The 16,063-nt window shown below is 41.1% G+C and overlaps 1 protein-coding gene across 1 annotated transcript in view; it reads left to right on the forward strand.

Annotated features, from left to right (window-relative positions):
* EMB3119 (Ribose 5-phosphate isomerase, type A protein) overlaps positions 1–15,632 on the forward strand; it is a 58,123-nt gene extending 42,491 nt beyond the window's left edge. Inside the window, exons 7-10 of the mRNA XM_087373147.1 lie at positions 72–122; positions 217–330; positions 15,101–15,175; positions 15,398–15,632. Of these exons, the coding sequence (XP_087229273.1) occupies positions 72–122; positions 217–330; positions 15,101–15,175; positions 15,398–15,538 (381 nt within the window). The 3' untranslated portion in view covers positions 15,539–15,632. The remainder of the gene's footprint in view (positions 1–71; positions 123–216; positions 331–15,100; positions 15,176–15,397) is intronic.
* Positions 15,633–16,063: the final 431 nt, after the last annotated feature.

Here is a 16,063-nt window from a genome sequence, read left to right on the forward strand (position 1 = left end):
GAGAGAGAGAGAGAGAGAGAGAGAGACAGTTATGTTTCATTTGAATGACATTTTTGGCTACATCATGTCAGATGGTGGAAGCAGCATCATCAAAGTTTGTTGTGGTTGTTGACGAGACAAAGGTAGCCTTTTATCTTTTTTATGATTGAACCTGGAAATTACCATGTTCTCTTAATCAGGTCTGTATCAGGGAGCTTACCTGCTCTGTGAATGTAGCTGGTTGATGGTCTAGGTGGGAGTCAGCTTGCAATGCCCGTGGAGATAGTGCAGTTTTGTTGGAAGTATAACGCAGAGCGACTAAAGAATCTTCCGGAGGTAGCAGGTTGTGAGGTAAGGCACAAACGTTCCTCTGCATGCTGCAATGCTGCTTTGGTGTAGAAATCTCCATATGAGATTTGAGATATTGGGTTCAGACATCTTTTCCTGAAAGTGAAATCGTTCTTATAATGCAAGTAAAGTGAAATGGTCCTTGTAATGCTGCAATGTCAATTTGGTGTAGAAATCTCCATTTGAGATTTGAGATATTAGGTTGAGACAGCTTTTCCTGAAAGTGAATGGTCCTTATAAGAGACTCCGCAGGTCTTCAGAAACCCAGTATAGCTGCTTATGCTTGGGCACTGATGATGACATACATTTTGCTTTACTTGCTAAGTATGTTTACCTTTTGTTTTTCAAAAATTTTTGGTGACCTCATTTTTCTTCTCTTTCATTTTCTCTTTTATTTTCTTTGTAGAATTTTGGTCTTTAGAACAGCAAAAATCTTAATTTGTACGATTGGATATATTCTAGTCTTACATATGTGTGTGTGTGTGTGTGTGTCTCTCTCTCTCTACTCACACACACACAAACACACACATATGTAAGACTAGAATATATCCAATCGTACAAATTGAGAGGGGTGTGTGTGTGCGCGCGTATGTATGTATGTTGTTGACTCGCTCTCTCTCTATATATATTATGTGTGTGTGTGTGTGTGCTCTTTTCTCGAGCACTGCCCTGATGTAAATGAATGTTACATAATATAATTTTCTTGGTTTCACAAAAAAAAAATGTGTGTGTGTGTGTGTGTGTGTGTGTGTACACACACACACACACACACACACACATTTTTTTTTTGTGAAACCAAGAAAATTATATTATGTAACATTCATTTACATCAGGGCAGTGCTCGAGAAAAGAGCCAATGCCCTATCCATCAGAAGGAGTAAAAGAAAAGCTGAATACAAGAAACATCCAAATCGTCCTCATGTAAGGCATCATATAAAGACTGCCGCAATGAGGCTCGGAAGAACTCTAGCTATGGCGATTTCAGCCTTCCACCTGCGTCATGGCCTCTATAGCTGATTCTGCATCCTGCCGTCCTGCCATACAGGTCCCCGTAGGCTTGTTGCTGCCTTCCGCCGTACATCCATAGCTTCTCCCCGCCTCTACCTTGCTTTCTTGCATGTGTTTGCGTCATGGCCTCTACAGCTGATTCTACATCTTGCCATCCTGCCGTACAGGTCCCCGTAGGCTTGCTGCTGCCTTCCGCCGTACATCCAGAGCTTCTCCCCGCCTCTACCTTGCTTTCTTGCATGTGTCGTGGGTTTCTTTTCGCTTAGTCTTCAGCCTCTTGCAGCTCCTCGTTTTCTGTGTGTGTGTCGTCGTGCGAATCACTGTTTCCATCCGTACAGATTCCGTACATCTGTACGGTCGCCGTACAGATTCAAAGTTTGAACCCGTTTCACTTTCCGTACAGCTCTGTAGGTTTTGCCGTACAGTTTTCTTTTTTCTTGTCTTCTCTGTCGTACGGTTTTCCCTACAACTGTGTTGGAATACTGAAAAGAAAGAGTAGAGTGGACACAAACTCAGAATACTTGCTTATAGAATGAAGAAGAAAGAGGTCCTTAAGTAGGCACCTCATACAAGGTCACTGACATCACTGATGACCTCAAAGCTCCACAATCATCTCCTCAATCTGCTCCTAGATTCACTCAATCATCCTATGTGGCTTTTCCACCACCTAACTGTGCTTGTGGGCACCTAACTGTGCCTCTAGCACTCACACATAGAAACATAAGGTGTGCCTGAGGCATACACCTTGAGATATCCCAACAAACCCCCCCTTAAGGAAATGCCTCAGGCTATGTCAAGGATACATCTAGTCTCATAGTTTCTCATGCCATCTCATGGTGGTCAAGGATAAATCTATGGCTAGGTTCTCATGCTAGCAAGGGTTCCCTTGGGTGTAAGGTAAACAGAAAGGGATACAAACAGACCTTCCAATGGTTATCTCTCCTACATGTACATGCACACAATGTCTGTAGGAGGTACCATGGAACAAAACATACACATGGCCTACATCATAAGGTGACCAGAGGTGTTTACAAAACACACAAAAACACAATAGTTTATTTCATTCATTTTGGAGGACTATCCAGGCTGAGTACCTTGACATAAAAAGAAAAGAGATCTGGAGCATACATAGAGATGATTTAAAATGCATAATCTTCATGGGATGCCTCATCTTGTGGAGGCAAAATATCCATGTCAAGGCAAGGTCTTACCACATGGGCAGTGTCTAGTGCCTTATAAGATGGTACTATGATAGAACAAGTGGATCTGAAAGTCATATCCTTCATGAGAACAATTATCTTGTCATCTCCATAGTTGTGTAGAGAAGCATATCTTAGGTGTCTGACCTTCATCTTTTTCTTGTACTTGGAGTCAAATAAAAATGCCATGAGAGTGTAGATCTCTGTATTTGCTTCCTTTTTGGCAACCATTGTTTTGGCAATCTTCAATAAGGAAGTCAGGTTGGCATTTTCATCCTTTGTAGCATAACAAGACATTGCTTTATGTTTTGGCTTTTCACATATTTGGCATAAGCAAGCCATGAGAGGCTCTAACCCAAGTATTGGGTAGTGTCTTCTCTCTTACAAGGCAAAAAGAACTGAAATACTTCCAAAGTATAGCCACTTGTTGTAGCAAATAGTAGTGACTAGTTTTCAAACAATGATGCTTCTTCTTACATGCTTCATAGAAGTGGATGAAATAAACATTTTCCAATCAAAACCAGGTCTAGCAAGTCAAAACAAAACTGAATCCACACTTGTACTGAAGTTATTGAAAGCTTCAAAAAACCAGAAATGCTAGAGTAGCATTTTATGTAGCATCATCTTCAAAAACTTGTCCAAAGCTGTCAAAACTGAAAAGCTGAACTTGGAGGGCTTGTAGCTCACTCTTCAAAGCAAGGAAAAGAGGGCTTTCTGAAGCAAAAGAAAGCTCATATACCAGAGAAGGTCCAGCACAGAGGTTGGACGAAATGGTGCGCACTTTTGCCCGGGAGAGTTGCTACAGGCTGAAACTGAGTTTTGACGATTTCTCCCTCGTTACTGAACCAAATGACTTGAAAAATGGCTCAAAATCTTCGTCTTGAGGTCGCCCATCTACTCCTAAGAGGGCTTAGGCAATGGCGGAGTATGTAGGGAGTATTGAGCAACAGAAGAAATTCGCTGTTTGGAGAATGGCAGCCACCACAGACGTTTTTTTTTTCAATTGCTTGCAGGTGGAAGTTCGCCCATACTAGAGGAGTTTCCAGCTCAGAGGGTTTGGGCAATGGCTGTTTGTAGATGGAGAACCAAGCTCTCAAAGATTTTGGGAAGAAAGAGGAAAATGGAGAAGAAGAAGATGAAGAAGAAGATGATGATGTGGCAGAAATGGGCTCAAGGGGGATCAAATGGCTCTGATACCATGTTGGAATACTGAAAAGAAAGAGTAGAGTGGACACAAACTCAGAATACTTGCTTATAGAATGAAGAAGAAAGAGGTCCTTAAGTAGGCACCTCATACAAGGTCACTGACATCACTGATGACCTCAAAGCTCCACAATCATCTCCTCAATCTGCTCCTAGATTCACTCAATCATCCTATGTGGCTTTTCCACCACCTAACTGTGCTTGTGGGCACCTAACTGTGCCTCTAGCACTCACACATAGAAACATAAGGTGTGCCTGAGGCATACACCTTGAGATATCCCAACAAACTGTACGGACGCAGTCAGGTTTCTCCGTACAGTCCCTACTCTGGTTTACCGTACAGCCTGTTGATCCTTCTCATGCCCCGTCTGCTTCTCTCCATTTGGTACCTGTTCAATCCTTTAGCCTCAATGGCAGAAACAAGCAAGTATTATGTCAAGAGAGCACTCTCTCCTGAACCTAAAAGACAATCCAGGGAAACTTCGCCCCCCATAGCTTCTTCATCTGAAGATGCTTCCTATGTGTTTGACATGTTGAATGAGGAGGAGAATGGATTCTACCTGCTCCGGATCTCACTTACAAGATGAAGTTGCCTTCTCTTGTGCATCCTTTGAAGAAGCTCTCTCAAACTGCAGTTATTATCTTTTTTCCAGGAAAAATACCCTCAGCTAATGATGTGGGACAATGGGTGAATTCTCTCCTAGGTGGATGCTATGTAGAAGGAGTCTATTTTGCCTCCCGAGGATTTTATGAAGTTGATCTTTTGGATGCCTCGACAAAACAAAATATGCTGGAAATGTCCCCTTTATTTTTTGGTCGTCAAATGGTGCACATCATGCCCTAGTCCCCTAATAAGGACTATCAGAATCTCATCAAGCATCATTGCCCTGTATGGGTTGAAGTGGTTGATTTTCTAGATTACATGAGAACAGAGTTTCCAGGCTTAGCCATGACATTGGGACAAGTGATTTGTCCCCCTCGTCCCACAGGTAATAAAAATCGTTTTTGCATCTTATGGGATATTGATAGACCAACCCCCTTTGCTATTGCAGTTGAGATTGAGGGTGTTAATTTGGGAAAGAAATATTTTACTTTAAAATGGGGCATTTTTGCTGGAGCTTGTTTCTCTTGTCACAAGTTTGGGCACCTGGCTTCAGAATGTCCCTCTATCCTTCATCCGCCTCCTCCAGCAGCTATTCCTTTGTCATCTAATAAAGGTGGTCAGAAGACATATGTGGAAAAGACTGAAGCTAAAGGAGTAAAGCTTTCAGTTCATACAGGGAGCTAGGCTAACTCAGCTCAAAACAAGGATAAAGGAAAAAGCAAGTTAGTGGAAAATAATTCATCTTCTCATGAGGGATGGCAGACTGCAAAGAAGACGGTGCCTCTCAAACAAAGACCTCTCCAATCTCGTAATTGGGATGCTTTTGCTCCTTCTCCGGGTCAACCTTCTTCCTCTTCGAGCAATCCCATTTCAAAGGCATGGGTTAATGCAGTCAAGAAGGGTCTTCCACTTTGTGAAGAAGATGAAATAGTAAGGGAATTGGATTTTGAGGGTCAGCAAGACCCTGTGGCAATGGCAGAGGCTTGATGCCTCCCTTTCTTTTTGAGGACTGTTCATCTCTTGTACATATTTTCATGCGTGCTTCTCTTAAATGTATTTCTTATAATATACAGGGCCTCTGCAACCAGAATAAATGGAGGCTCCTATGGCATTATATAAATAAAACTCATCCAGATGTAGTGTGTTTGCAAGAGCATAATCAGCATTCTTTTGCTGTGGCCAGCATGGGTTCTTTTCAGGATATGATATATTTTATGCCGGATCTGAACAATTCTCTGGGCTGTGCATTTTAGCTAGACATGATCTGCAGCCCTTGATAGCATATAATGATCTTGGTGGCTGATGGATGATTATCCAATGTATAATCAATGGAGAGATTTTTGAAATAGGCTCCTTGTATGCCTCTCAAAATTCTGCTTCTAGAGCTCAAATGTGGGACTCCATAAAGCAATATCCTTGGTCTTCAAATGCTCTACTTTGTGGTGACTTCAATAATTCTCCTAACCGGAAGGACAATACCACGCATAAATCCCATATGCTGCCCTCTGAAATCCAGCAATGGGAACATATGACTTCATCACTTCAATTTGCAGATTTATGGACAGCAACTCACCCATTAGTCATGGGATTTACATATCATTATAATGCTTTCACAGAATGTTGGGCCAGGCTTGATAGATGTTATCTTATTCATGCTCAGCAATATGATGAATATACATGTCAAATGTGGACTGATTATTCTCAGCAACTATCTGATCATACTCCACTTTGGCTCTCCCTTTCATTTGGAATGCCTCTGGATGACATGCAGCTCTCTTCAGTCAAACATCAAAGGTCTCTATCTGCTTCTGAGCAGCATTTATTGTCTTGTGCTTCTTCCATAATTGATGCCAATGATAAACGCAAGCTTTCCAAATGGCAGACGAGGGCTAGAGTTAAACCTATGCTGGATAAGGGTTGTTCCTTGAAATCTTTCTTTCGGAATTTACATGCACATAGACAAAGTCAATCTATCATGAGGGTCAGGAAACTTGATGATCTTTGGACCCAGACTTTATCTCAGCTAGAAAAACAATGTCTGGATCATTTTCAGCTACTTTTTCTCAGCCATCTTCTTCTACACCTCAGGTAGTATTGGCTCGGAACAGATTTATTGAGCTTGTTTCTCCTATTGGTCCTTTGCAACAAGCTTCAATGCTGGAAATATCTTTTTCAAATATTGAATTGGATGAAGCCCTCAAGCATTTGGGTAAACATAAATCCCCTGGCTGGGATGGTTTGACGGTTGAATTTTTTGTAGCCTTCTGGGCTGAATTGAAGGGTCCAATTTTGAAGTTCATTAATGTAGCCTGGTAGCATCAACATCTTCCCTCAGCTTGGAAGCATGGTCTGGTTAAGCTTGTGCCCAAAAAACCTTTATGTGAGACAATGGATGACTGGAGGCCCATCACTTTGATGCCGGTTATATGCAAACTTATTGCTAAAATGTTAGTACATCGGATAGGGATATCCTTCATGATGGACTTCATCCCAGGCAATATGGTTTTGTTCCAAGAAGGCAAATCCATGATAATATCTCTAATACTCTCATTGCAATGGAATATGTAAAATATTCAGCTCAAGATGTTTTGGTCATGCAGGTGGATGTGGCAAAGGCATTTGATACGGTACAGTGGGATTATGTCTCTCAAATCATGTCTAAACTTGGTTTTGGGCCAAAGCTAGTTAATGTCATATATTGGCTTTACTCAGATTCCACTACACAATGCTTTATAGGGAATCATTTGTCTGAGTCTTGGACTCTGGAACGATCAGTTCGACAAGGATGCCCTCTCAGTGCTTTGCTCTATGCCATTGCTTCACATCCTTTGCTTCTTTATATGGATCATCTGGTTGATACTGGACAGTTAGTGGGGCTTCGGATTTCTGGTTCACGACCTTTCATTGCTCAGGCTTATGCAGATGATTCATTCTTCATGCCAAAGAACAGTCCTTTGGAGCTTCGCCTATTGATGGATACCCTTTCAGATTTTGGGTTGGCAGCTGGTCTCAAAATTAATTTTCAGAAATCAAAACTCTTGCCTCTCAAGCATTGTGACTGGCATGCTATCCTGTGGCCCGGCTAGATTATTTATCCGGAAAACAGAGTAAGACATTTGGGCTATCCCATTGGTTGGAAAATCAGAAATAAGCAACAAATATCATGGGTGTTAAAACAAAATTTAGGACAAATTAGAATATTGGAAGATCTCCACTTGACCCTTGCATGTACAGCTTCGAATTGTTCAGTCCATTGTTCTAGCTTATGTCCAGTTCTACCTTCCTCTATTACATTGGTCATCTCGAGATCTCACTTTTTTTATTCCATGGAGATTTTTCTGGAAAACTAAGCTTGATAAAAAGGCTTTAAGGTTACTCAAAATGGACTTTCTTTGCTCACCAAGAATGCATGGTGGTCTGAATATAATAAACATCAAATTTCATGTGTTGGCAAGAAAGATCACTATGCTCAAGACTTTTTTTCAACAAGAGCAGCCTTGGTCTATCATGTTGGCAATTTTGTGTGGTCAGATGCGCACAAATGCTTATGGACATTGGCTAGTTGATCCATCGGAAGTAGTACTTGGCAAATTTCAAGGTAAAATCCCTGGTTGTCCATTTTCTACTTCCTTGATTCAGGATTGGAAGCAAGTTCTATCTCACATCAAATGGTCTCCCCATCCTGCTTCTGTAGCTTCCTCACTCAGAATGGAAAGCATTCATTGGAGTGCTGTGTTTTCCTCTCCCCTTGCTGTACAACAACCAATTAGAGCTTACAATCTTATGAAGTTGGGCATCCGGTTCATTGATGATGTGGTAGATACGCAAGGACATTTTCTCTCTTTTCCGGTCGCATGTCGACAATACAATCTTGGGATGCATCACAGAACTATTTGGAAAGCCATTGCTGATCTCTTACTCCCTTTGGTTCCGATTCCAACATTAAATGTAAGAGGCAGGCTGCAAGATTGGCACCTTCAGTCTTCAAGTCCAGGAATATCCTCTCAGCCTTTGCATTTATTGACTTCTATACAGGCTTATCGATTGATATTACCTCCTCCTTGGATTGCTCATCATGTTAACTCTCTATGGCATCTCAATAAGTCATCAGCCTGGTGGAAAGGAAAATTGCAATTGATATGGAAGTTGAAAATGCCATTGAAGCAGAGACTCTTTCTATGGAGATGCATAGTTGTTATTCTTCCAGTGGGAGTGAAATTGGCTCAAAGAAGGATTGCCTCACCTCTTTGTCCAAGATGTCATCATACTCCTGAGAGTATTCCACATTTATTGTGGTTTTGTTCATATTCCAGAGACCTTCTAGACAAGATCTCCTATTTCTTATCTCTCAGATTTCCTGCACACATGTTCTACATGTTTTTTTGGATGTATGGCAAATTATCAGTTTCTTTGTCACAGTATTCTCTTTTCTTTCAATGGATCAGATACTGGGCCTTATGGACCCTCTGGCTGCAGAAATCATGCATATCTGAACACACACACACACACACACACACACACACACACAGAGACAGACACACAGACACACAGACACAGACACAGACACACACACACAGACACACACACACACACACACAGACACACACACACAGATATATATATATATATATATATAGAGAGAGAGAGAGAGAGAGAGAGAGAGAGAGAGAGAGAGAGAGAGCATACACACACATGTATATGTGTGTATATATATATGTATATAGACATGTGTGTGTATGTTGACTCTCTCTCTCTCTCTCTCTCTCTACACACACACACACACACACACACACACACACACACACACACATGAAGAGATTTTGGGCTACTTTTTGATTAGCTTTCTCCTTTGGTGCTACCCTTCATCATGACTGAGTATGCCCTTCACCTTCAGAGTGCCGACTGAAACTCAGTACGAAGACTTTGTATAAATGGATGCTCAAGTATGTCTGGGATATTTTCACACTATGGTCTACACCCACTGTTGGGCCTTGATGACGTCAATGGGGATGTCATAGTAGCTAGTCCCTCCTATGTGATGGAGCTATTGATTTTCAACCTTATGAGTGACTATCATGAGATTGAAACTGCACTATGTTGTGTTTTTAGAGGATGAGTTTGGGAATGTTCTTGGATTCATCTAGGGGGGGGTGTGTGTGTGTACGCATACGCATACATATGTATGTATGTGTTGTATACATATATGTATAATATATATGTGTGTGTATGTGTATACATACATATGTATACATAGATATATACAAATATGTGTATATATATTTATATATACATATGTACACACACACACACACACACACACACACACACACATGTATGTACGTATGTATGCGTGCATGCATGTATGTATGTATGTATATATGTATGTATGCATGTGTGTGTGTGTGTGTATGTATGTATACCTACACACACACACACACACACTTTTTTTTTGGGTAATATCCAGTGCATATATTTATATGATCATAAATTTACATGATGGGAGGTCTCCAAAATGGAGAGTATCCCAAAGTTCAGAAGCATAAAAAGAAAAGCTGTATGCAAGAAGCATCCATATCACCCTCATGGCAGACATCCTGTAAGGATTCCCGCAATGAGGCTCGGAAAGATTCATATGACTTGTGAATCTGCCGACCCAAGTATGCCAAATTATGCTCACTCCAGATTGTCCAAAGAGCCCAATATCGCACCCAAGAGAGAAATAGTGAGTATTGAGACAAAGACTTCATAAATCTGCCAAAGAGCCATGAATGTTTCCCAAATCTGTGACTCGGGAAACGGATCCGAAGATAATCCGAAATTCTCTTGAGAAGGATCTTAGTACACGGGCAGTGCCAAAGCAAATGAATAACAGTCTCTGAAGGAGCTCGACATCTTAAACATGTGGATGGTGCAATGCGACGTTTAGCAAGTGTGACCCCCAGTGACAATGTACCTGTCATACATCTCCAAAGAAAAAGTCTTTGTTTCAATGGCATTTTACACTTCCATAACATCCTGAGATTCTTCTGCCACCATGAGAGGGGCTTCCTTATATGCCACTGAGAATTAGCATATTGCTGAATCCATGGAGCAGGCTGAAGAAGCCTATAGGCTTTGATGGAGGTGAAGGCAGGAAGAGGAACAGGATGAGTGCATGTAGCAGAGGGTTGCAATTGCCAATCCGTAAGCCTGTCGGTGTCAGCCACAGGAGGAACAGGTAGAAAAGGATGTAATAAATCAGCAATTTTCTTCCATATAGACCTATGATGCATTCCCAATGCATAGGAAGCAGTGACCTGAGGAAAAGATAAGACATATCCCTGATCATCTACCACATCATGTATGTATCTAATTCCCAATTTCATGAGATTGTAGGCCCGAACAGGTTCTTGTAAAGTTAGCGGAATTGCAAAAATGGCACTCCAATGAATACTTTCTTTCCTCATTGAGTTTGTCCCCAAGCAATTATCAGGAGCCCATTTGACCTTAGAAAGTACTTGTTTCCAGTCAAGTATCAGAGCAGTAGAGAAAGGACAGCCATGTATCTTCCCTACAAATCTGCCAATAACAACCTCCCAATGATCAGTAGTCCAATGACCATAAGCACAAGTCCTCATGTTGACACACATGGATGCTAGCAAACAAGTCCATGGCTGTTGTTGGCGGAAAAAAGTATGCAGCATAGTCGCCTTCCTTGCAAGCACATGATATCTTATATTGAGGACATTAAGTCCACCATGCATCCTAGGAGAGCACACCATTTCCATCTTCATCAGTCTCAATGCTTTCACAGCAGTTTTTGTCCTCCATAACATCTCCATAGCTTGAGACATAAAGGCTGAAATATCCTGGAGGACCAATGTATCAAAGGCAAATAGAATTGGACATAGGAAATTACAATGGACTGTACTATTCTGAGCCTGACATGAAGAGGCCAAGTAGAAATCTTCCAGTATTCCAGTTTATGTTGAAGCCTTTGGAAGATCCATTTTAGCTGCTGCTTCCTAGTGATATGCCATCCTATGGGATATTTCAAATGCCTGACTATATCTTTGGAATGCACCACCTGACCTGGCCAAAGAATAGAATGCCAATCACATTGTGTTAGGGGAAGTAATTTAGATTTGTCAAAATTGACATGCAATCCTGCTGCCAAACCATACAATGAAAGAGTGGTCATAAGCATGTGAACTTCTCGGGGAGAATTCTTTGGCATAAAGAAGGAATCATCAGCATATGCTTGTGCCAAAAAAGATGCAGCCTGAGGGATTTTAAGACCAGTCATCTGTCCTGTGTTTGTAAGATGATCAAGATACATCAAAAGGGGATGAGTCGCAATGGCATGGAAGAGAGCACTAAGAGGGCAGCCCTGCCTAATTGATCGACCCAATGCCCATGACCGAGACAGATGACCCCCAAGAATGCACTGAGAAGTAGAGTCAGAATAAAGCCAGTAAACTGCATTTGCTATCTTAGGACCAAAGCCTAACTTTGTCATGATTTGAGAGATAAAATCCCATTAAACAGTATCAAATGCCTTAGCAATATCCACCTGCAATATAAGGACATCTTGATGCGAATACTTAGCATATTCAATTGCAGTCAAGGCATTGGAAATATTATCATGGATTTGTCTTCGCGGCACAAATCCATGTTGATGAGGATGAAGTCCCGCATCTAGTATCCTGTGAAGCCTATGCACAATCATTTTGGTAATGAGTTTGTAAACTATAGGCATCAAAGTAATAGGTCTCCAATCTGACATATGGTCACACAGATGTTTTTTGGGCACAAGTTTGACTATGCCATGCTTCCAAGAGTGCGGTAACTGATTTTCTTGCCAGGCAACATTGATCATTTTGAAGAGGACATCTTTCAAATCATCCCAAAAAGAAATATAAAATTCCACCGTAAGGCCATCCCAGCCAGGGGACTTGTATTTGCTGAGGTGGAACAATGCATTATCAAGTTCTGTGTCAGTAAAAGGTCTCTCCAAGGTAAGAGCATCATCCATTTCCACTATTTCAGAAACATATTGGAGGAATTCGGTCCTCGCATCAGTCATTTGATTTGATGTGGAACTCGGAGCAGAGAACAATTTCTAGAAATAATTTTGGCATTCATCTTGGAGATCAGAGAAAGAGTGCGTCCAAGAGCCATCTAGCTTCCTTACCCTTAGACATGAGTTTTTCTTTCGAGTAGCATGCAGGCCCTGGAAAAAGGCTTTTGATGAGCAGCCCTTATCCATGAGGGACTTCATTCTTGCCCTAATCTGCCATTTGTGCAATTTCCTCTGATCATTAATAGTCAATTTAATCCGAGCATGTGAAAGGGAATCATTTTCTGATTCGGAGAGAGGCCTTAAATGTGAAAATTCAGTCAATTGTTGTGCTGTCCTTTTTGCCCATTTAACCTTATTCCTCCATTTAGTCATATGCCAGTTTCCATACTCCCTAATGACATTCTGTATACAAGAGACAAAACTGTCCCAAGCATAATCCGTCTCCTCCTGGGCATGCAAAGGCAAGGGATGAATTGCAAGTCTGATCATTTGCTGGAAATAGTGATGTCGGAAATAAGCCTGATTAACATGCAATAATCTATTGGAAAGGGGTGGCAAATCGTCCAGTGGCATACCAAGGTGCAAATTCATCGATAATGGAGCATGATCTGACAAGCCCAATGAGAAATCTATAAGGAGACGAGGGCTAAAATCTGCATATTGTTGTGGGTAAAACAAATACCATCTGTCAAGCCTTGCCCAGTATGTAGTAAGTGCATTATGATGAAAAGTATATCCAGGCACTGACCCTTGGAGAAGCAGCCATAAATCTTCAGCCTGCACAGAAAGAAGCATGCTATCCCATTTCTGCCTTTCCAATGATAGCATATGAGATCTTGAAGTGGTGTTATCTCTTGGCAGAGGGGAATTATTAAAATCTCCACAGATGAATGCATTAGATCTCCATGGATATTTGCTTAAAGAATCCCATAAAGAAGCCCTCATGGCAGAGGTCTGGGAGGCATAGACTGATGCAAACTCAAGAATATCACCATTGACATTACCTTGTATGACCATCCATCTGCCACTGCTGTCATTGAAGGCTAACTGAGGCTCCAGCTCATGTCTAACCAGTATGCATACACCTGAGTAGGTAGTGGTACCAGCATAATATATATCATAACCGCCAAAATAATCATAACGACCAACCTTGGAGTGTTGATTATACTCTTGCAAACAAACAATATCTGGCTGCATTTTATGTACACAATTCCATAAAAGCCTCCACTTTGAGACATTGCAGAGGCTCTGTACATTGTATGTAAAGCACTTAAGTGTTTGATGCATGAAAGACGTATATATAGTAAAGTATAAGTATAAAACAAGACATTAGAGAGGCAAAGCCTTTGCCTGCATGGGCTGCATTCCTTCATGATCCATGAAAGACAGCATTCTTCCCTTCTTCAAAATCACATATGGGGATGCCCTTCTTCAATACCCCCACCCAATTTTGAAGGACAGGAGCTGAAGTAGAAGCCTGTCCTGGTGAGGGAGAAGAAGCATCCCATTGATGAGATTGAAAGGGGTGTTGCTTCAATATAACCACCTTCTTAGGCTGTTGAAAACCATCCCGATCAGTTCCCGCAGATTCCTTCATCTTCTCTTTTGCTTTATCTTTTCCTTTTCCAGCAAGTGACTGCACCTGATTGATTGGTTTGGCATTCTTTGCTCCATTTCTATTTGCTGTCTTAGCTTGCAAATTCTCATTCTTTTCCCATGTCTGGGGCGGCAAGGCATTGGGAGGGGGCTGATGCAGAACCATTGGGCATTCAGAGGCTAGATGCCCAAACTTGTGGCATGCAAAACATGCTCCTGCAAACACACCCCATTTCAATTCAAAATACTTTTTTCCCCAATGGCACTCCCTCAACTTCCACTGCAATAGAAGTAGGGGTAGGTGTATCATTGTCCCTACACACACACACACACACACACACATGTATGTGCAAGTTCTGTTCTCATATATGTGTTTTTTGTGTAACAAGATTCCTATAGTATGCTTTGTTGGGGTAAAGGCACATTGCCAACCCTTCATTAAAAGATAGGACACCTATGACTGTCTTAAGACAGTCATAGGGTAAATCTAATCCTAATAAAACATAAGTGAGTTTGTGGTGTGGCTCATCATTCTTCACACCCGCACTAGAGTGTCACTCTCTCACTACACTCCCCCCTCTCATGCTTTTTTTCATGCGATATGATATGTTACTATATTTTAGTATTTACTTTGTATGTTCCAAGATTTAAGGAAGCCTTGGTGAATTTTTATGTGTATCCCATAATTTCACGTTTAAAGTTAAAATGAGGGAACTCAAGAGAAGGTTTGTATTAGAAAATTCTTACTGGGGCGAGAGTAGACTCTTGTGTGTGTGTGGGGGGGAGCACAAGCCATAAAGTTACAGAAGACATTAATGATGGGCACTGTTGGTGGCTGTGTGAGCCTTGTAATTCCTACAACCCCTGCCAACTGGGAAAAATTTCCGCGGATAAAAGCCTTGATGGGTTCATTAAGAGGGGTTTTACCAATGTTGGTATTTGTGTTCACATCTTCAAGTTTCACCTAGATTGCTGCTATGCTATCATCATGGCGAATGTCGTGTGAATCACTACTTTTAATGATCCTTTTTTGGCAAGATGGAGTTGCTTTCTCTTTTAGTGTTTGGTTTTGAGTTGAAAGACAATTCACATTCTATGCAGGCTAAATTACGGCTGGATGGTGACAAGCCGTATGTCACCGACAATTCCAATTACATTGTGGATCTTTATTTCAAGGTCTCCTCTTGCAATCCTATTAACCATTGATTTGCTCGTGATATCGCAGATCTTCTTGGGGCATAGTCGCGCCTTCTAGAACTTTTAATTTTATAATCTCTTTAATGCCCTCTGATTTTAGAGAACTATGTTCACTTTTGTCATGTAACTCCGTACTAAAATCAAAAGGATCTGTCATATTGTCTTATAATTCTAAATAGCATTATCATTCTTTTGAAACAGACACCGATAAAAGATGCCAGAGCTGCTGCCAAGGCCATTTCTTCACTTGAGGGAGTAGTGGAGCATGGATTATTCCTTGATATGGCCACAGCTGTTATCATTGCCGGCACTGATGGAGTATCTGTGAAGACGAAATCATAGTAGAGGCTACTGATTTTTTGTTAAATCAGTGCGCAAGTTTTGTAACTAAATCGTGTTAGGGATCCACTCACCAATAAATGCTGATAGTGTGGTTTAAAGAAATATGAGTTTATTGAGCTCGTATATGGTATATAAAAGGTGATGCAAGAAGTTACACTGGAGTCTACTCATTGTATCATTTATTTTGTTAAGAAATACAAGCTGCAACTTGTTGAGGGTTTCAATGTTTGGATGTGCTCACATGCAGTAGACATTCAATATCATTTCTTAGTACATCCTTTTCCCAAAGTAGGAAACTTCACAATTTTGACAAAACTTAAAACAAGAGTGCACAAGTGTGCGTATGCATTGCCGCCCAGTATAGTGGTAAAGCAAGCACTTTTGGATGTAAAAGAGAAATCGAACGTTTTAAAAAGGGATTTGGGCTGTTTTAAGGCAGTTTCGAAAAGATGATTTGAAGCACACAACTTAATATGGAAATTCACAAAGGAGTTTCGATCTTCATTATGGCACTCCCTCTAAGGA

The sequence above is a fragment of the Dipteris shenzhenensis genome, chromosome 4 (genome assembly GCF_047967505.1).
Source record: "Dipteris shenzhenensis isolate YYH24624 ecotype China chromosome 4, Dip_SZ_1.0, whole genome shotgun sequence".
Taxonomy (NCBI): Eukaryota; Viridiplantae; Streptophyta; class Polypodiopsida; order Gleicheniales; family Dipteridaceae; genus Dipteris; species Dipteris shenzhenensis.